The following is a 21,347-nucleotide window of genomic DNA, read 5'->3' on the forward strand; positions in this document are numbered from 1 at the left end:
ATGACACATGCTAACAGCTTTTTCTCCTTGTCTCATGGTGGTTGCACAATGTAACAGCAAAGAGAGAAGGCACTTAGGAACTATAGTAGGCATTCTAACTAATGATGCTTTTCCTTGTCAGACCTGTAGCTTATGTGTCGTGCACACGTATTCAAGTGCAATGACCTCTTTGCAAAACTGCTTAAGTTACAGAAAAGGTGTTTCAGCATTCAGTGTTCAACCCCTATCCTCCGCTGTCTGAATGCACCTCTATATTTAGAGCACAACTTCTTGTAGCCTGACTGCTCATCCCTGTGCAATTATCTGACCGAGAGTTAATGTAGCATAATGAATGCATCTGAGAGTTATCCAGTGTCACAGGTGAACTAGAGGTTTTGTGATGGGCAGCCTTGTGACATTCACTGTCATAGGTGATGTAATGTTGTGGATTTTAGTTCTCTGACCCAGTGTATTCAACAGAATGAGATTCTTCCCTAACTTGATTTCTTCCTGGCTTTTGTGACTATGAATAAGGCCCTTACATTGTTCAAACATATTTTTTGCGGTATGTTATATTAAGATGTTTGGCCTGATCAAGATTATGTGGCTTCATGTAACTGATGAAAGAGCTATTGTTTTTCATGGCAGAAAAACTGCCACTCATCCAGATCCCTGACCTATTTCTTGGAGTCAGAAGTAACCTTTCTGAAGTCTTACAGATTTTTCATGCTGCGTTTTACACCACTGATCTTGAAGCCCCCTATTTGAAGTGTGATTGCAATCGTATGTAAGGATCAGTTAAAAATTTCAACTTAAATCTTCAGGTATAGAAAGATTCTGTTTTTCCTTATGTTTTGGTGCTAATCTAAAGAAAGCGTTAAATGAATCAGAGCAATTCAGCCATGGGGGTTCTTCCATTACTGAGTGATAAAAGAAATTCCTCCAGCTTAAACATCACCAGTGTATTCTTCTCCACTTTTCTTTCTCTGAGATACGGTGGAATTTCTCTGTATTGTTGGAAAGAGATGATGAACCATGTCCAGGAGCAGTAATTTAGCCATCTCACCCTAACAGTAGATTGGGCCATTTATTACACTGAAATCAGAAAAATAGAATCTACAAGTTCCTGAAGATGGGAACAACTTGCAATCTTGCTTTTCAGCCCTGACTTGCAGAGGCCAGTGCCAGCAGAACACATCAGGAGAATAAACTAATACTGCATAAAGCTTTTGTAGAGGCTGTCAGATGAAGAAATGTATTTACCATTATATATGGCTTTCCTCTGCAGGAGAACAAGCCTTGCATATTTTCTCTGCTTTCTCACTACACAAAGATGGATACAGGCTTTTAAAAAGGAATTAGGATGCTGAGATGCTCAGTCCATGCTGGATTGCTGGCTCCCCACGCTTTGCTGTGGAACATGCTAAAGAACTCCTTGAGAGTCTTTTGTTTTTTTTTAGGACCAGCAGAAAATACAACACTGTTTTATATTTGGGGCACTTTGGTGCTGACAAATGCCTTCTCATTTTATCATGCTGCAATCAGGATGACAAAAAAGTGTGGCAGCTTGTAGAAACTCCCCCTGCAAGCCAACAAAAAACGGGGTCTTGAAAGGAAAAGTTTGGCACACAGAAAGCTCCAAACACAAAAAAGCTAAACCTCTACCAAACCATTTCTGCTTGTTGTGAGCCTGCCAAAGCAGAACAGACTTTCTCAACAGAAAAGGCTACATTATGCTAAAAGGAAATGAGCTGCAAGGCACAGGAAAAGGGAACACGAGTGGAGATTTATGGCACCACTGAAAGCAGGCACTGTATTGCCAGATCAGGAGTAAGACACTACCAAAGGATGCTACCTTTGTTTTTTCATCTGTCAGGGAAGAAGGAGAGTTTCTGCTGCAGGATATCTACACTACTGACATGAATTGCAGAAAGCCCATAGCTTCAGTGTTCTGATCAGTCACTGCATCACAATCAGAATTTTCTACTCTTTTAGACAAAAGGCAAAAAAAAAAAAAAAAATTATTAAAACAACTAGCAACCCCCCCCAAACTAAATCCACCCAAACCAAAACCACTACTCAATGAATACCTGACAGTTAACCTGCAAGCAGAATTGTTACAAACACTTTTGCTCAAGTATCACTGAATTCATACAGAAAAAATAGAGTTTTGCAAAAGATCTTTATTATGTATGACCTACTCCTGCTTTTGAAGATCATATGAGAAGGATTTGATATTTTTTACTTTGTTTTTTTTACTGCTGTTTTGGCTTTCACTCTTCAAATTGTACATGAGAGACTTCACATGCTGAATGCTCCTGGATACGAACTGCAGCAGAAAGGCACATGTGTGGACAAACAAAACTCTTTTTTATGTCCAGAAAGACTCACTTATTAAAAATAAAAAGTTAAGGCTTTTTCCTTTTTCTGCCAGAAATTTCTAACTAGAGCTCCTTTTGTCTCTCTCTGTAAATTCAGCCTCAAAGGTAAGCTGCTAGCCCAGAGAAGCTGTAGGATCTCCCTGGATTTTTACCAAGCTTGATTTGAACTTTGCCATGGTTTTGCCTAGCAAGTGAAAATGCAGCTTGTTTGCAGCTCTGTAAACTCAGGTGCAAGGCTATCCCAGATGATTCTGATGGATGGAGAGCAGCCTCAAAGAAGACAAGAACATGGCATCACCCCTGAAACACGTCATGTCATAAATGTAACTTGCACAATGCATTTTGGATAGGCATCCCTAGGTTGCTTTCTTTCAAAATGTAGGATCCAATTTTTCACAGTAGCGTGCAGCTCTTTTTCATACTGGGTATCATACCAAATTATGGACACCTATCAGCTTTAATGTATATATGGAAACTCCACGTGTAATTTTCAGTAGTTTTGAATCTCAGCATAAGCCTCTGGACTGTAGAGAAATACATCTTCACAAGTGCCTCAAAAGTGTCTTTGTGGTTTCTCACTACTAAACAAGTGCCATTTATCCTGAGCAAAAATTGACTGCTGCCTTTATTTAATTGTGATTTCATTTATGGGAGGCCAAGATGTTAAATTACACCTCTCTATAGTCCAGGGCTAGATCCTGAACTACTGCCCTGAGAAAAAATCAGTCATGTACGTGTAAGTATTTTGTTTTGTCAGCAACTGCCAGGAGAAACTGAAAGCTCAGAATATTAGTTAGCAACGTGTGTAGCAGAGATAGGGAAGACCTTCTGCTTTTGAAACCCCGAGAGAAAGAGAAAGAGAGAGAGAGAGAGAGACAGAGACGGAGAACCACTGAAGTAATCTGTATTACTCTCACAAGTCGGCAAACAAAAGTGTGTCCTGAAACTTCAGCTAGCTATAAAAGTGAAACACTCACACAGATCCAGAGCAGAAGATTCTTGCTGCAACACCACTGTTTGCTGTGTCCCCAGGCAAGATCACAGAGATCTGAAAAACTCACCTAATGATATAGGTGGTTTTCTTCTTTCTCATACATTTTTCTTTCTGCTGCAGATCTGTAACTTGATGCTAATACAGAGAAATCTGTTCAACCTGACTCGGAATGATCTCCTAATGATTTGACACATTACTTGATAAAGAGATGGATCTGATAGGTGCCAGTTGATTAAGGGACAAGTAATAAGTCTCCTTAAGCAATGGCAGCATATGAAGCATGGTCAGAGAGGATTCATCAAGCAGCTGGTGTTAATACCTATCAAGTTCGAATACCTTGAAGGAGCCAACAAGAAATCTGGAGAATGACTTTTTACGAGGACATGTAGTGATAGGACAAGGGGGAACATCTTTAACCTGAAAAATGATAGATTTAGGTTAGATATTAGGTAGAAGTTCTTCCCTGTGAGAATGGTGAGGCCCTGGCACAAGTTGCCCAGAGAAGCTGTGGCTGCCCCATCCCTGGCAGTGTTCAAGGCCAGGTTGGACAGGGCTTGGAGCAATCTGGTCTAGTGGAAGGTGTCCCTGCCCATGGCAGGGGGTTGGAACTGGATGAACTTTAAGCTCTCTTGCAACCCAAACAATTCTAGTTTTATGATTTCTACTTCAGTTCTTGTATGTTACAAAAAAGATGAGTATGAAGGCTATTCCCAGTTCCCTGTGTTCTCCTTCCCTAGTGTTTAATCCCCAGGATTCAGCAAGCTAGCTGCTGCTTGCTAAATCCTGCACTAGGTTTCTGTCTATGAAGACTCGTCTGTGGGATTTAGAGCATGTTAGAATGATAGGAGACATAGTGTGAAGGGGAGAGCAAACTGACAAGCAGGAAAGCTGGTAAACAGTTTTCTGTTATGGGCAAGGAAGAAAGATTGCATCCAGTGCAATTACATCTCTGTGTTATCACAGAATGCTGTCCTTGGAGGTGATATTTATGCAAATGAAAACTTCCTTGTAGATGCATATGCCATTGTTAGTTGATAAGTACAATGCCAGGCAGATACAATGACAACCAAGGAAACTTATTTGGTTGCTCTCTTGATTGGTTATCATGATGTGAATAGTAATTTGTACTACACACTCGGAAACCCCTGACATAAAGAAGCGGCCAGGTTGGACGAGGCTTTGGGTGATATGGTTTAGAGCGAGGTGTCCCTGGCCATGGCAGGGGGGTTGGAACTGGATGATCTTAAGGTCCTTTCCAACCCTAACTATTCTATGATTCTATGTAAAGGAGCTTTTCAGCTGGTATGCATTTTGCTGAGATCATGCTTAAGGTGCCTGACTGACATCAGCTATGGAAGAAAGTGAGTGTGTGCTGTTTTCTAGGTTATGTGAAAAGGTGAATTCTACGACGTTACTTTCAGAAGTAGCAGTAACTGAACATATTGTTCACTGGCCACAGTTTTATCATTGGACTTGAACTGGGAACCAGTTTATAAGGGATCTTATACCAAGCTTGTGAGTAGAAGCAGCACTATAAGCATTTTTTAAGCAATGCCAAGTCAGTGTATACAGATAACTTCACTGCCTGTGCTCAGCAAAATAAGGAAGTATATTTAGTTTTAGCTGATATATTTTATTGTGGCTCAATTTGTAGGTCTTCTAATGGGTCTTATAAAGCCTGACATAAAATCATTCACGTTTACAACAGACTTCATAATGTGAGTATGAACCTATGGCTACTTTCATGCAGTTTTACAAGCTGCCTAAACAAATGTTTTAAGGGACGTTTAATTGTTTTTCTGTATAAAGCTACTTGATCTGTTTCAAACCGTCAAACTTCATTCCTTAAATGTCTTATACAAACAATTTGTGTATGCAGTTATATGCACATTTTTAATGTGAGAATGGTGAATTCTGTTATTCAGACTAAAATAATAGGCTGGTATCAGATGTTAATCAGGTTGCTTTCTCTAATTCTTGTACTTCATTCTAAAGAACAGTGGAATGTACTAAAACTACACAAAGCCAAGTCATAGAGCTTTCTACTTAGTTTTTCATTGACACAGGCAAAATGCGCATTGAAAGCACTGGATAAGAGTTTCTCTGTATAGCTTATACGCCTGTGTTCATAGAAAAGATACATATGCAATAATCTTAATTACATATGTAGGTCTACAAATGAGATATAAAGCCAACTATGTAGCCAGTGCATAAAATAACTGTTGAATTAAACACAGCATAGATTTCTCTGTGTGTTAAATAAATAGTAATTTGGGGTTCAAGCAACTATAACCTGTAAGAGTTATTACCTAGTAGATAATAAAGCACATGTTTTACTACTTTTTAAGCTGTATCCCTTCATCTGAGCACTGGCAAGCTTAATTAGCAGTGTAACTGAGTACCTTAGAAGATTATTAATTGCTGGAACCCATGAAAGATTTTGTTTCCCTGTACATAGCCATGTTTGAGGCAGAGCGGTTTGGGTAGTCCTACGGCAAGTCTCAGTCAGTGTCCAAAAATCCGTGGCTGAGATGGATTGTCAGAACGATTTCTTACTAAACACTGTGTTCAGGTTTACAGTCATTAAGTATTAGTCTCTTCTTAGCGTTAAAACAAAAAGGTTTTGTATTTAATACCTGTATTTACATTATGATCTCCAAAGAAGTGTCTTCTGCTTTAACATGAAACAACCTTTGTAAATAGCTTTCTTCTTTAATTAGGCCTGTTTTGTATGCAAACTAAAAAAAATATAAACAATGAAGTAATGAAGGGTAGTCGTGTGTTGTGAGAAAGCTAGCCTGTTGGAAGAAATCAGAAGACCATCCTATGGGGTGGATATAGGACAGGCGTATTATCTTCCTAGTTTGATGTACTTTCTTCTGCTGTTCTTCTGAATAGTTTCTGTTAGATCCACTGGTATTTCTTATGGCAAAGCCTTTCAAACCTCTATAAAAGAGGATAAAATTTTGAAGGATAAGTTTTGTGAGCGTATTATGATGGCATAGTAATTTATTATATTGACAAGTATCTCAGTTATGAAAGCAGTAAGAAAATAGTCCTATAATTACATGAAAAGAAGACTGAAAAGGAATATCTATTTTGCAGGCTGTGGGAGCTGCAGGGCAGCTGGCAGGATGAGGGCTGCCTCTGCCTACCCATGATACCGTTACTGCCCCCTGAACCAGGATGTGCCTGTGTTCACAGGGCAGGCTGAACACCTCCTTAGCTCCAACAGCCAGAAGCCTGAAAGGTTTAAGTTGGATGAAGTGATGTACCTGTATCTAGAAGTAGTAATGATTTCCTCAGATGCAGCTGTGAAACTTCATTACTATGAAATATTGAGTCTCCTTGGCACTATTTGCATAATCTCAAACATACCAGATAACAATGCTCCCACATCCAAGCCTTCTCTTTCACTTCACTTTATTGTGAATTATTAAAAATTTTTGTGAAAATTAAAAAATTATCTGATTCACCCCTCCCCAGCTGCAAATCATATAATGCTTTATTTTAAACAAGCAGACTCAGTGTATAGAAGGCAACCATAATCTTATTAATCAGATATTCAGAGGCTCATATTTGAAGTATTTTCCAAATACTCCCTTGCTTCCTCTTCCTGTTATCAATTACTGGAAGATTATAATTATCTAAATCCATCCTGCAGCTGATTAGAAATAGTAGAGCAGTCAGCTAAACCAGAACATTTGGTGTAAAGCTGGCAGGTCACAGCATCAAGCTGCTATTTGATAATGCAAAACTGTCTTACATTTTCTGTACCTTGCAGCAGTTGTTTACACTATTTGAATAAAGATAACCTACAAGAACATTTAAAGAAAAATAGAAAGCATAATCTTCTTTTATCTCCACGCAGAGCAAGAGGAGGTTTATTTCAAACGTGACTTCTTTTTTTCTTGGTGTTCTCAAGCCATACGACTTTGCTATGAGACATCAGAATACCAGAGCTTGATTAAGCCATTGAAGAGAAATGGGTTTTCCTCCCCAGTTCAGAAATGGGAAATGCATTGTGATGGCTGACACGACAGTCCTGCTGTGGCTTCAGTTCAAAAGGCAATGACACCAACTACACCCGTTCCCCACTCCCCCTTCAGTCATTTGGAAAGAAGTCTTTCCCCAGTGTTAAATTTTATCATACAGAACATCTGTGAGCTAACTGGTTGCCTAATACCAATTCAGATCAAGTAGTTTAGTTTTGTGCTGAAAGAACCTTAAATAAGATTTCTCTTTTTTTAACTCCACTAATGGCGAGCTGATCTGGTGTAATTTACACAGTCCTCTTATTGTAAACCGTAATGTTTTATGTAGTGACATCTACAAAGCTGTACTCTACTATTTGTCACTTTGTTACTGAAGACTTTGTGATACATGATGTAACTTCATACATCTCCACACAAAGCAATCAATCTCCAAAATAGGATCGTAGGGTTGTTTTTGAAACTTCTTTTATCAAAATACGGGAGAATTTGCATCAGCCTTTTTAGGTTTTATATGGCAATGAAGATAACCTTCTCAAATACCTAAACTGCTTGACAGTACTAGACTTTGTCATAAATGTCAATATTTTTCCCTACTCAAATGTCTTTGATTATATGAGAGGCTGTTTCACAAGATCTATTTTGTATACATGTGCTCTGCTTGTAACATGTTGCAACTGAGTCAGGTTGACTGGGAAGGGATCTGGGAGGGCAGGGTAGCAGTCTTGAGATACAATTACCTAATACCAGGACTAATAAATGACAGAGGTGCCATAAATTTCCTCTGTGGCCAAGAGCAACCCAGGTGATAACCTGATACTGGAAGCACTGTGCCTGGCTGATTATCTGTAAGTACAGCACTCTTACGCAAGGGCCCCTGAGCTCCGCTGAGATCCAGAAACTAGATTTCCCCCCTTAAACTTGCTATGTGGTTCAATGTAAAGGCACGTCTGTGTACTTAGAACACATCTTTCCACAGACTGCAGTTATAGCTGCCCATTATATTTCAGTACTTCATTATGGGAACAAGTGAAATATTTTCCTTCTCTATAGTAGTCTCGCTTGTGATGTAAAAGATCCTGTTTAATGGCATTGAAATTTCTCTCTTTAATTTACTTTTTTTTTTTTTATTTTTATTTTTTTCAAGACTCTTCCCACCAAAATGGGGCATAAAGGGATACAGAGTTAACAGCATAAAACTGCCATAGGATAGTATGATAACCTATCGGAAGTACATAGCAAAGTCCTCAGCCTCAAGCTTGGGGACATCATTCATGCAGACACAATGGGGTGGCCCAGTCAGTTCTGCTGCTGTGTTCCTGTGAATCCAATAGCTCCCGTTCTGCGCACTGCCATCTCCCCATGCTGCCATGGACCTTGCCCCAACTGCCATTGCCAGTCCTTCCAACATCTCATGGAAGTGAAGGTAATGGATTGGTCTTCCCATAGGGTTTTCCACTGGGAAACTGCCCAGGCTTGCCCCCACTTCTCTAGACCAAACACCGTAGCGACAGCACTCACTGAAGGAAGGTGCGAGCACAGCTTCCCCCACCTCAGTTTTGGCTCTGCCATGGGGGAAGCGGGCTCAGCCCGAAACACAAACCAGGTTTGTCAGAGAAGGCACCGATGGGCAGAGACTGCTCGAGCCATCAGCAGGCGCGGGAAGCGGGATAGCGCGTCGCAGCCGACAGCCGTACTGCCAAATCCTGCTCGGCTATTGCAGGTCGCAGGATATTCAGTGGCTTTCTGAAAGCCCAAGCTGCCACCTTCGCTTTGAAGAGCCCCCATCTCAGATAAAAGAATTAGCTTTTAGTTTAGCCTTATACATAAGTGCCACGTAAAGCCTTAACAGCTCCCAAGGCCAGCAGGAGAACGCTTTAGGAAAGTTCAGCGGAGCAGCTGGGGCAGAGGCGGCTTTTACCCACCACTGGTTGGCACTTCCAGAAGGACCGTGCGTTGTAGGAAGGCGATCACGAACCGCGCCGTCCCATGCAACACTGCTCGGTAACCTGGCCAGGACCAAGGGGGTAGCTGGCGCTCCGGGACACCTGCCCGGGGCACCGTGCCTCGCCACGCGGCTCCGCGGGGCTCAGCCGAGCGGGACGCGCTGCCCGGGCACCGGCGCGGTCTCTTACCGATGATGATGGCACAGGCGCTGACCAGCCCGATCTCCTTCTTCAGCGCCACGGGCTCGGGGCCGCCGGGCGCGGTCCGCTGCTCCCCGCCGGCCATCGCTGCCCGCGCCGCTCTGCCCCGCTGCCTCCCCTCGCGCATGCGCCGCCCCCCGCCCGGACGGGTGTGAGGGTTGGAGGGGGCACGGTCACCGCCTCCCTACGGAGAGGGTCCTGTCGGGGCCCGCACGGTCCCTCGCAGGCGGCGGTGCCCTCAGCGCTGCGGGTGTCCCGGAGTGCAGCGCCCCCCGGAGACCTGCGAGCGGGAGGGACAGCGGCACCAACAGCAGCAGGGTCTGGGGAGTGCTGCCCCGACACCAGGCACCGCTTCGGGTGAGGGCTGTGACCGAACAGCCGAGCTCCGTGCAGGGCTCGGCTTCACAGCGGTTCTGCACGTCTTGGTGGTGGTCTGCCTGCTATGGAGCTTTGTTAGCGGCAGTAGTGCAGTAACTTGAAGGAAAGACAAGAACAACCCCAAACACCTTATTGCTTGTGATCGTTACTGGCAGCTTGGGGCTAAGCATGGTTAACATCACCAAGGCAATGACTGCTGTGTTTCTGCCTTTACTTTTCTGCTTAATTCCTTCTCTCCTTCTTCCCACTTTGTTTCAAACCTCCCCGCAAGGAGTTAAACCCCTGGCCTGTGTGTGAAGCAGCCGCTGTGTACCTGAGGTGCTGGGCTGAGGGACCTGCACCTGAGGGTGTCATGTCATATGTCCTGTCCCGTCCCCCCTGGTTGCCCATATTGGGTTGTTGATCAGGATGCAGCCATCTGTTCACAGGATTAAGAAAACAATACCTATGTCTTTTACTTACACAGGGGATGGAGTATAGATTTTGAGATACTCAGCAAGAAAACAGGAGTATCAAGCAAATGTAATAAAATAATGTTATAGTAGTTCTGCGTGTTCTGTGAACAAACCACCTTCATAAGAGTGTCAAAGGAGTGTGCTTCCTCTGCTCTCAGATGAAATCAGAAAGTTAAATCATAGTTTGGGAACTTGGGCTCTTTCCTCAAGCTGTTACATCAGGGCTTATTGATGGAGATCCCTGTTTCTAAGTCAGAATGAACACCTTCCTCAGAGCACCTCTACATTCAGAGAGGATTCCCACATGGGTGACCTGTTCTGATAGTGCATAGGCTAAAGAAGTTTCACAAGATTATGTGGTATCTGGGAAGTGTGGGAAGGAGAAAGTGTGCATCAGAGGGGTAACCAACATGGTAACGGAAACTGAGCATGGTGAAGTGGTAGCAGTGGAAGAAGGAAGGTCTGGCCCTTCACCTCAGTGAAGGAAGGTGAGAAGGTTCTGTGGCGCCATCAGTCTGATTTTGTTTGACTTTAGAATTAAAAGCATGACCTGAAAACTGTTGAGTGGTTTGAGGAAATCAGTGGACTGTTCTTACGAAGCTGATAATTGTAAGTGATTTTACTTCATAAGGCTGCTTTATACTGCTGCTGTTACAGAAAGGCTTATTGATTTTCAGAGGCTGAGACTTGTTTCCTAAATTGATCTATTGCTCTGTGGAATTGTTGTTTCTAAATGAACTGCCTCACTAACTACTTTGAAAATGTCCTTTTATTGAATTGCAATGTACTTCTTATGAAGAAGCATTTTACAACAAGAATTACTTTCTGAACCATGTAAACACTGATACTGTTTTCCTTTTAAAGTCAGGGAAATGCAAAGACTAAAAACAAAGTTTCAGATTTTTGAAAGTAATCTGATGTTTTAGTTTTTCTTTTAGGTGGTGTAAATGATGGCTTCAGAGCTATGTTTTCCACTGGCAGAAACTCAAGTAACTTCTAGTACCTCTGAAAGACTCTATGTGCTGTTCTTCTATGAACAGTACGGTCTACTCCAGTTGTTTATGGTGGTCTTTTTCTTCTTAAAAGCTAAAAAAATACATTGAACTTCATCAAAAAAATCAAGAAATATGGGAAAGAACAGTACTACTAACTGTGTTACTGACTGTATTGCTGAGCCCTAAGAGCTAATGAAGTTTAGGATCAATTAACCTTACCAGAACTACCCCAGATCTGTTACATGTTACATGACTGCACCCAGTTTCTTTGTTGGATAGAAATACATGGAATTGTGTGGAAGATAAAATCCCATTCCTGGGATTAGCTGGGAACAGTGTGTGCTAGCTGTAGGATGATGAAAACGAATACTAGAACTCATTTAAGGCTAGTAATCTTCAACTCAGCTGTGCAGTAGCTGCAGGATTTCTTTTTTTTTTTTTTTTAACATTTTTGCCAGTTTATTGGACTTTGCCAGGGCAAATGCTAAGTATGCGCGTGTGCACTCTGCCTGCTGATGTAAATACTTTGTTCTGTAACTGTTCCCCCTTGCTGAAAGCCGCAAGGCACAACTGGCTGACTTTACAGATATGTTTTTAAGTATTTTACTGGTAATTAGAAAGGAAAAACCTAACAGAAAAGCACCAGAAAACTCTCCTTAGAGCGAGGCAGTCAGCAAACCATTAAAGCTAAGAAAAGCAGAGGAACCTTAGAACCAGAGCATTCTGTCCTCCTATCCAGTTTCGCATTGGGTGCATTTTTGAACAAGGCTAAAAGAACAGAGCTGGTGCGGGATAACCCTGGGTGAAATCTCAGCTATGTCCCAAGAAGACCTTTTGCAACAGAAACATTAATGAACTGGCACACACGATTGTGGCTCAGCAAGGCCAGGTCTGTTGCACCTTACAATTTCAGCATCAGATTCTGTTCTGTGAATTTCATCCTTGAGGGCAGCATCCGTACCCTTTCCCTTGCATGGGGCTGTTCCCAGAAGGAATATGCAGCCTCTGTGGCTGCAGTGTGTGATACCCAGGCAGCTGTGCTTCCCAAGGCCACAACAGAGGCCTCTGACAGAGGCCACCCAACCTTTCTGCTGCCCACCCAGGTTGGGGGTTACTTTACAGATATCCATGTCAGGGAACCTGTACCCTTACCCTTGGAGATGAGGATAAACTAGATGATCTTAAGGTCCTTTCCAAGCCTAACTATTGTATGATTCTATGATTACTGCCTTTTTCTCAGGATACATAGCATTATTTTGGTAGGTGCTTATTTGTGATATCTCTGCCAGAATGTACTTCCTAGGGCAGGCAATAAGCTTGTGAGCAGTTTAGCTTAGTTATTAGGTATTGTGGGTAATAAACAGAGTTGGCAAATGGAGCTGGGTACAGCTGTGTTGGTGATGGAGGTTGATGGTGGCTGGTCTCACATGAGACTAAGTAAATGGAGCGTGGGGTAACAATTATGTGTGAGGAATACAAAGCTAGGAAATCTGTCTTGGTAACTTAATTTAGATTTGTAGTCCTGGACCCCTGTATTATTCTCATTTGTCCTTGGGAAGAGGATAAATTCTTTATCTAAATCCATATGAAGAACATCAATTTACTGCTTCTTTTCCCAGTGTGTGCATAAAATTTTGAAAAGGGAAGTAGTTCATGAAGTGTTTTACTATTGCTGAATGAGTAAGCAGGTGGCTGTTTACAACAAGAGCTTTTGATATGTCCACATTCATAGCAAAACACAGGCGTGTAAAACAGCATGGGCCAGAAACCTGTTGGAAAAGACAGTGGGGACAAAGTTTGCCCACATTAACTGCCAAAAAATGCTCCTTTTTTTCTCTTAAGCTAAGTGCCTGCCTGCTTCTCTGTGTTTTTTTGCATGAGGCTGAAGAGAGGATTTTTCTTGTTTTGTGATAGTGTTGGCTGCTTATTTAGGTTGTATAGTCTGTCTTATTGTTCATATAATTCCAAAACAAGGAAGTCAGAGGGCATGTACATTCTAATTAGTAGTTATCTGAGACAGCTCTCAGAGCAAAGACTTCTTTCAAATTGTTTTGGATCCGAACATGCTGTATCTGCTTGAATGACGAAATGTTAGTAAGCAAAAAAGCCAAAGTTCTTCGTGGGAAGGCAATTGCTGCATAGCAACTGCACTGAGAAGATGCAATGAAGCTTGCATGTGGTCTCTTTTGTTGCTATTTTTGTCCTCATTTTCCCCATGCTCTGAATTGTACAGAAGTTATTAAAGTTGTTAGAACCAGTTATTTTATTCATTGCTACTTATGCTCTAAAAACCCAAAGCAAATGTTGTAGTTTGTTTTTTTTTTGTAGAAATAATAAACAGAATTTAATGTGCTTTTTATGAAGGGATGTTGTGACTCAGTTTTCAAATACATATTGTCTTTAATGTATGAGAAGTTGTCCTGGGTTCAGCAGTAGCAGTCATTTTTTTCCTTCTTAGTAGCTGGTGCAGCATTGTGTTTTGACTGTTGGCCTGGGAACAGAGCTGATAACACTGATGTTTTAGTCTGACTGAGGACTTTCTGAGCCTCATGCTCTGGCAGGGAGAAGGGAAAGCCAGGAGGAAGCAGAGACAGGACACCTGATCCAAAGTGACCAAAGAAGTATTCCATACCACAGCATGTCATGCCCGGGGATGTAACGGAGAGTTACCCAGAAGGGCTAGGACTGCAGGGTTGAAGGAGGTATCAATTGGTGCTTGGTTGGGCTGGTGGGGGCAATTTATCAGTCGGCTGGTGCTGAGGTGTTGTATTCTCTTTCCTTGTTATTTTCTTTATCATTATTATTATTGGTGGTAGCAGTAGTGATTTGTGTTATACCTTAGTTACTAAACTGTTCTTATCCCAACCCGTGGGAGTTGCATTCTTTTTGATTCTCCTCTCTGTCCCTCCAGGAGTAGGGGGAGGGAAAGAAGGGGGGGAGTGAGTGAATGAGCTGCCTGACTGGTTTTAAACCACGACAGAAGTGCACGGGAAGAGAGCAAGATTAAAGAAATATGAAGAGTTTCCGTGATAATAGATGCTCAGAAAGCTGTAGTAGAGGAAGCTGCATTAGCATGTGACTCCCCAGTATGTAAACTTGGCTTTTTTTCTTGGGTAGCTACTCTTCTCTGGAATAATGACAACAGAAAGAAATTCGTTTAAATGTGGAACAGTCCTGAACAGGTCAGAGAGGCCAATTAGCTCAGGCAAACTAGCTAAGCTTTTAGAAAGACTCTCTTTTGCCAGTAAGGGACAGGAATGTAACCAAAAGCTGGAGTTAGCAGATACGTAATCTTCAGGCTTGCAACAGTGGCTTCTGAGCAGGCTGAGCTTCAGGAGTATGTTCCAGGCTTGCTGAATGAGGAACTAGATGAGATATTTGGAAAAGCAGGCTGAGAATCAGGTCTTCTGTGAAGCTCTTTGATCTGAGTTATTTCTGACCATGCATTATACCTTCTGAATTCTGTAATGTAGTGCATCTGTTGGGCATTGGGAAGAGCCTTAGTAGGTAAGGCTATTCAATTGGGCTGACTGATGTCACTGATGTCACTCTTCCATTGTCTTCTGCAAGATCTGGGAATGTTAATCCCATGATTTAGGAAGCTCCTAAGATTCTTCAGCCAGTATTAGTGTGTTTCAAGCCCCTCTAGGAGGAATGTGGGTCTTGTACAGCAGAGACTTGCCTGGTGTCAATAACTCTCTCCACAGCCTCTACAAAGGTCAGTAGTTCGGCAATGTACAGAAAAATCAAGGCCAGATACTTCACTGTGCTTACAGCTCCCTTCAAGCAGCAGGCTTTTATATATAGCTTCTGGTTACCAGAATGTTCGCTGTCTTCTATGTAAATTATTCATGAGGTGTGAACTATTGGACACTTAGATATCTGTGTAAAAACTATTTCTAAATTTTCACCTATGTCAAGTGGGCCATTGTATGTTAAAATTGTATCACCCCTTCAAAGATATTTCATGACAGCTTATAAGTAGTTGAGTATAAGCAGACTATGTAAAGAGATTTTTGTAGGTTGTTGATGAATGAGGTTTCTGGAGACAGGCTTATTGAAAGAACCTGGTTTCAGTTAAGCACTGGTACAGTTGGTGTGTTATCAAAGTACACTGAACTGCAGTGGTGAAAGGGACCTGAAAGGATGATCGATTTCAGAATGAGTAGTTCGTTGTGGTATTTCAACATTTCACCACTATAAAAACTGAAAAGCTTTTCTTTGTTACAGTTAGTGAAATTCTATCTTTTCTTCCTCAGTGGTCCCCAGGAAACCATCTCATATTTTTCAGTACTATTCTTTGGTTTATCAGTTTGCTAGAACAGTTCTACTAGTCTCTTATAGGTTGCAAACACCCCTTAATTCTTCATTTTACTTTTTTTTTTTTTTCCCCCCCTCAAAGGACATCCTTTCTCAACCCTGTTCTTATTGCTGTCATCAGGAAGGCTTCAGTTTCTGAAGATGGTGTCTTTAGTTGGACAGTGTTGAAGCTAATGTATCACAACTGCTAGCTGAGCTTGGAATAGTCACCCCTGTTTCTTAGAAGTGGTATTTCTCCCAGCTTGGGCTGTTATCCTGTTGATTTAGGCTTTTAGCTTGGGGTTCACCATAACCTGTTTCACATTCTTTTCAGAAGTAAAAGTACCACAAGGTTGTTTTTCCTCTGCATTACTACCTACCCTGTTCTTCCCTTTTCTGCATCTGTGCGCTAGATTTCTTCTTGCACCAATTGTTCAGCATCCTGGCTTCACACCATTGCACTAGTCCACTGAGATCATCTTGAATTTTATTCTCCACTTCTGCATTTGCAATTGCTCTCAGCTTGATGCATCCGTTAACACTTAGTCTGTTTGGTTCCTCAAAATGAATAATCTTGGTTAGATAGGTTCCATAGATAGACAGATAGATTCCATAGAATAGATAGATGCTATAGGATAGATTCCATAGGATCTACCTTGAAATATCTTTCTGGCTTGCCAGTGTGTTGTGAATAATGACCTTGAGAGGGTTAGGAATTTAATTTTTTTTTAAAACCCGTTACACAGGTAACATGACAATTGTCAACTCTTACTTCGTATTATCTTGTTTATGAACAGGATACGTTGTTCAGAGTTAAAAGCTCTATTTTAAAGGAAATTAGTTCAGTTCTACCACTTCCCCTTTGTCTAGTAAAACAAGTTCCCTGTCGGACATGAAAACCGCATTCGAATCATCCCTCCTTCCTGTGAACTTCTGTCATCCTCTGTAAATCCCAGTAGATGGCACTCTGGATCTGTAACTCAGAGTTTCAAAGCCGGAGTAATCACAATTGCCTCCTGTGCTGATTATTTTAAGCACTTGTTTCTTAAAGTTTGGTTCCTAAGCTGAAGATTAAAATTGCTGTAGCAGTAGAAGTCTTCTTGAAGTGGGTTTGGGTTCACATCACTAAAAAAAAAAAAAAAAAAAAAAAAAGAAATCTGGTAATCCTTCAACATATATATTCAGCAGATAGGGAACAGAAGCTGTGGGAGCTCTCATAGCAGTCTTCCGGTTCTGAAGGGGGCCTGCAAGGACTGCAGAGAGGGACTCTTTATCAGGAACTGTGATAGCACAAGGGGTAATGGGTTTAAACTGACAGAGGGGAGATTCACATTAGACATTAGGGAGACATTAGGAAGAAATTCTTTACTATGACTGTGGTGAGGCCCAGGCACAGGTTGTCCAGAGAACCTGTGGCTGCCCATCCCTGGCAGTGTTCAAGGCCAGGTTGAAGGGGGCTTGGAGCAACCTGGTCTAGTGAAATGTGTCTATGTAGCAAGAGGGTTGGAACTGGATGATCTTTGTAAGTAGATGGTCCTTTGTAACCCTGACCATTCTATGATTCTGTATTTGCAGAGCACAGTTTTATATTGAATGCTATTGAGGGAGTGAGCCTTCTTTGCAAGTGTGGCTGGAACATGTTCCAGTGTTGGCCATGTGATAGACTTGTGTATCCATGCCTGATGCATGAAGATGCAAAACAGGAAAAATAGAGGACTGGGGATCATTCTGCCATGTGTTCTCCTGGTCTGCGTATAGCCAACTGTAATTTAGATGAAGGATGGAGGCTGTTCTCTGATTAGGCCAACCATTATCACCATGATCCATAAGGTCACACAAAAAAGGTAGTTTGTTTTAAAGACTTCAAGTAACATTAGTTCTGCTAATGGCATTAACTCTGGAATTCTGTTTCTGATTAGGTTTAAGTTGCCTGAAACAGTACCTATCACTTCATTCTGATAGCATCACATGGCTGCAGTTCGGGTCTGCTGGCTGAGTGCTCTGCAGGCTCCTGCAATTGTTTGAGGAATGGAGTCTGGATCCTACTTTCTCTGGGGGCCCAAGGCTGTGTCGGCGTGCTGCAGGCCTGCACTCAAAATGCTGGGGCAGAGCATCTTGTAGAGGGTAATATTGAGGCTGCTAGTCCAAAGATTCACCACTCAGACAGGATGGAGCAAATTGCTGCCTCCTACATTTTTGAGTGTTGTTTTCCTGATAATTGATTGTGTCAGGACAGTCAGTGGTGTTTAACCTCACCTATCTTGGCTTTGTCTTCAAAGGGACTAATGCTTAGGATTCCAGTTAGCCCCATTCATCCAGAATTTTGAAGCTCCCTCTCAACTCTTCCTGACCTGTGAGCACTACCAAGCCTTCCAGGACAAAGTAAAACAAGTTAGCTGAGCCACCTGGCAGTGGTTTGAACTGACTTGTTTGGCTTTGCCCTGGAACTAACTAGAAGTGCTTACACAGCCAGCTACTGATCTCAGCTAGAAGGTGTTAACTAACAGCTGAGAAACAGAAAGGAACAGCTTTCTAAATGACTTGTGAACTGTATGCCCTCAGTGAGAGGCTTTCCTTGAGCCTGTTGTCTTTTCCTGAAAGAGATAAGGTGAGCTCCATGTTCCAGTGGAGGGGTACTATAAGAAGCTGTCATGTCTCACCTGATAGTTAGTGTATTTCCTGCAAAGGTGTGTTCCTGCCTCTGCAGAACAGATGGGATTGCTGTATCGGAAGGTGTCCAGTGAAGTCACCCAGTGTGCTTTGCAAGGGTGCTGCGAGTAGCTTGGGGTGGAAACTCCATTGTGGAACCTTTTTTTGTGGTGTACTTCAGAGAATGGGGAAAGCAGTTTGGCACACCAGGGTGTCTGACAGTGTTTGAAATACAAAACCCCTTTTTTCTCTTTCCTGTTAGTAACCTGGTGTATCAACCTAGTCTAGTGAAAGGTGCCCCAGTCCATGGCAGGGAGGATGGAACTACATGAAATTTTTAAGTCCCTTCCAACCCAAACCATTCTATGATTCCATGACCTATTGTATCACGTAAGGAAATGATAACAATTACTATCAGTCCAATATTATTGTCTTTGAGAAGAATAACAAAGTTTGAACATGCATCATGCTCTTCACTTGATTTATTTGTGAATATTTGCACAGAGAACCACCAATAAAATAGATCATCCTGTTATGCAGGAGGTCATCTATACGCAAAATGAAGAGCTGTCTTGCAGACAGAAATATATATTTGGTTTAAGTACATTGTGCTTAGAGTTCATACACATCCCCTCCAGTACTTACCTATTAAAAGAGTTCACAGAAACTACACGGTAAACCCGCTGGAATAATTTTTATTAAATAATTTTCTCTGGTAAACAGGGAAAACAGAGCTGCAAGGAGGTTAAAATCTGGGCTTGGCTTCCCCACTAATGACAAACTTGGGCCCCAGAATTTGCTGAGACAGAGATGACAGGCTCTCGCAAGTACATTGGGTCATCCACCCACCCCTCCTTTCTGGTTGCTGCAGGGTGCAGGTGCACTCCGACAGAAAGGCCTGGATTGCCTTTGAGCTTTGCTCACACAGAAAGCAGAGTAAGAGGGAGGGAGGTGTGGATAGTGTTATACACCTGTCCCACACAAATGCACTAGACCAGCATCCCCAAACCTTTCTTTCCTTGCACTGCTTGAAGAATATACACTGTAAGAGTGCCTCAGCAGTATTGGTGGTTTTCTTTCATTACTGAGCGGCCTTCTATAATCTGCCCACCTTGGGTGGTGGGCAATTTGTGTTTAAAGAAAAGCTGTGTGGAAGCAGGGATGGTAGGTAGGATTGACAGGGAGCCCATTCACTCCCATCTGCCGTGTGTCCCAGTGCAGGATACGCTGAATGACGTTCAGAAACTGGCACTTAATGTGACTTTGGACAAATTTTTTACACCTATGGATCTGGTCACCTATCTCTAAGGCAGATGTTTCCATCCTGTTGTAATCCACCGGGAAAATTCTAGTCTTATGTATTGTATAAATCCTCAGTATTATCTCTGGTAGGGTTTTACAAGTGGATGAGGGACAGGATGCCTTTTCTTTATGTTAGGCTTTTCTTTATGTTAGGCTTCGACAGTGTCACCACTGGGATAGGAGATTTGCTGCCCAGTTGGAGGAGGGACAGGATGCCTTTTCTTTATGTTAGGCTTTTCTTTATGTTAGGCTTTGACAGTGTCACCACTGGGATACGAGATTTGCTGCCCGGTGCATCAGCCTGAATGTTTTTGATGATAGCATCAGATTTTTCTCCTACTTGCCCTTTTCCCTAGAAAGGGGTTAGGCTCTGCGGGTGTTGCCTGACAAAATTCAGGAGGTGGGTGGGTGTGGTGAGATTTTTCTGGCTGCACCTCTCTGAAGGGTTACTGAGAGTGCAAAGGGCCCTCAATCCAAACAGGGAGCAGCCTGCATAAATGCAAGTAGAAGCAGAAGATTCTCCAAGGCAGCATGTTTCCTCTTTCTGAAGCAACTTGCCAATTGAGAAGGAGATAATGTTGGAAAGCAGCTGGGCTATTCTCCGTGTGCATGCATGTGGCCAATCATCCTTCATGTGAACACATCAACCTCTTGGAAAGATGCAGTTTAAACCAGGTGTTGCTATTCATTTGCTGTCTGCACATCACAGTAAGGAAATGCAAGGGGAATTCGTAAGCTAGTGAAAGGTTGTGTCTCTTACAGAGAAGAGGACCAGAATCTAGAGCTCATTCTTTACTTGTAATCTCACGTAATTTTACTTGTTATCTCTTTTCCAGTAGGATTCTGTACGTTTGCACCCCAAATATTGCTGCCTTGATGCTCCACAGTTCACCCTAATTTTAGTGGCTTCTTTCTGTGTCCCTTCAGTATTCAACCCAATGTCCTTTCTTGACCTTTTCTTGACCATATGTGCTTGCATGGCTCCTGACCATCTTCATCCTCCTGTCAAACTTGGAAGACATGGAGAGACAGACATGCCTATGGCATGACTGCAAGCCCTCATTTTCTTGAGAAATCTTCCTCAAAAGAATGAAGTGTCCAACTGGAGCCTATTCTAAGGTACTGAGATGCTAAAGTCCAGCACTACATGGCACATAGTACTGAAAATAGTGATGATCTAGACCTTGTATCACTTGTGGCACAGCAGACAAGTACTCTTAATAAAACATGCTTAAGTGCTTTGTTGAACTGGAATTAGCGTCAGCCTGTGGCACATGGAGTGTTTTCAACTAGAATGTCTCAAATTGTTGAGTCGAGTCCTGTAGTTTCAGGAATAGCTCAGGGAGCTGCTGACAGGTCAGACAAATTGCTGTTTTTCTACCTGAGTTGTTGGCCATTCAAGCAGAGGTCCAAGCAGATCTCTGGGGTTTTGGAAAGGCCAGTGAGATACCAAAGAATCTTGTTTAACTTGGCTATGGCTGAATGCTGCAATTCCTTGTGAGGCTTGGTAAACTCCGCTCATTCACAGACAGCATCTGCTTCTCTTCACTGACAATTCCTAAGATGACCTCTTGAAGGAAGCAAGCATAGTTTTCTAAGATGCTGGTGACTGTTGATGGAGCAATTGCAGGTGTGTGCAGAAGGCCAAAGCCAAATGTGCTGGATGAGCATCTGCAAGCTACCATGGCTGAATACATCTGCTTTACCTATTTCTCTTTGCTTACCCAGCACCCATCACAGACGGCACCATGTGGTGAATGGATTTCAGGGTACTCA

At 42.4% G+C, this 21,347-nt stretch overlaps 1 protein-coding gene and 1 long non-coding RNA gene across 2 annotated transcripts in view; one reads left to right on the top strand and one right to left on the bottom strand.

Moving 5' to 3' along the window:
- Positions 1–9,605, bottom strand: part of SLC7A10 (solute carrier family 7 member 10) — a 41,103-nt gene extending 31,498 nt beyond the window's left edge. Inside the window, exon 1 of the mRNA XM_061345910.1 lies at positions 9,482–9,605. Within this exon, the coding sequence (XP_061201894.1) occupies positions 9,482–9,578 (97 nt within the window). The 5' untranslated portion in view covers positions 9,579–9,605. The remainder of the gene's footprint in view (positions 1–9,481) is intronic.
- Positions 9,606–18,194: 8,589 nt separating this feature from the next.
- Positions 18,195–21,347, top strand: part of LOC133208202 (uncharacterized) — a 37,202-nt gene continuing 34,049 nt past the window's right edge. Inside the window, exon 1 of the long non-coding RNA XR_009724285.1 lies at positions 18,195–18,307. This is a non-coding gene — a long non-coding RNA (uncharacterized LOC133208202). The remainder of the gene's footprint in view (positions 18,308–21,347) is intronic.

The sequence above is a fragment of the Neopsephotus bourkii genome, unplaced genomic scaffold (assembly GCF_033783945.1).
Source record: "Neopsephotus bourkii isolate Nb327-2 ecotype Australia unplaced genomic scaffold, CSIRO-AGI_Nbou_v1 NB_245, whole genome shotgun sequence".
Classification (NCBI taxonomy): domain Eukaryota; kingdom Metazoa; phylum Chordata; class Aves; order Psittaciformes; family Psittacidae; genus Neopsephotus; species Neopsephotus bourkii.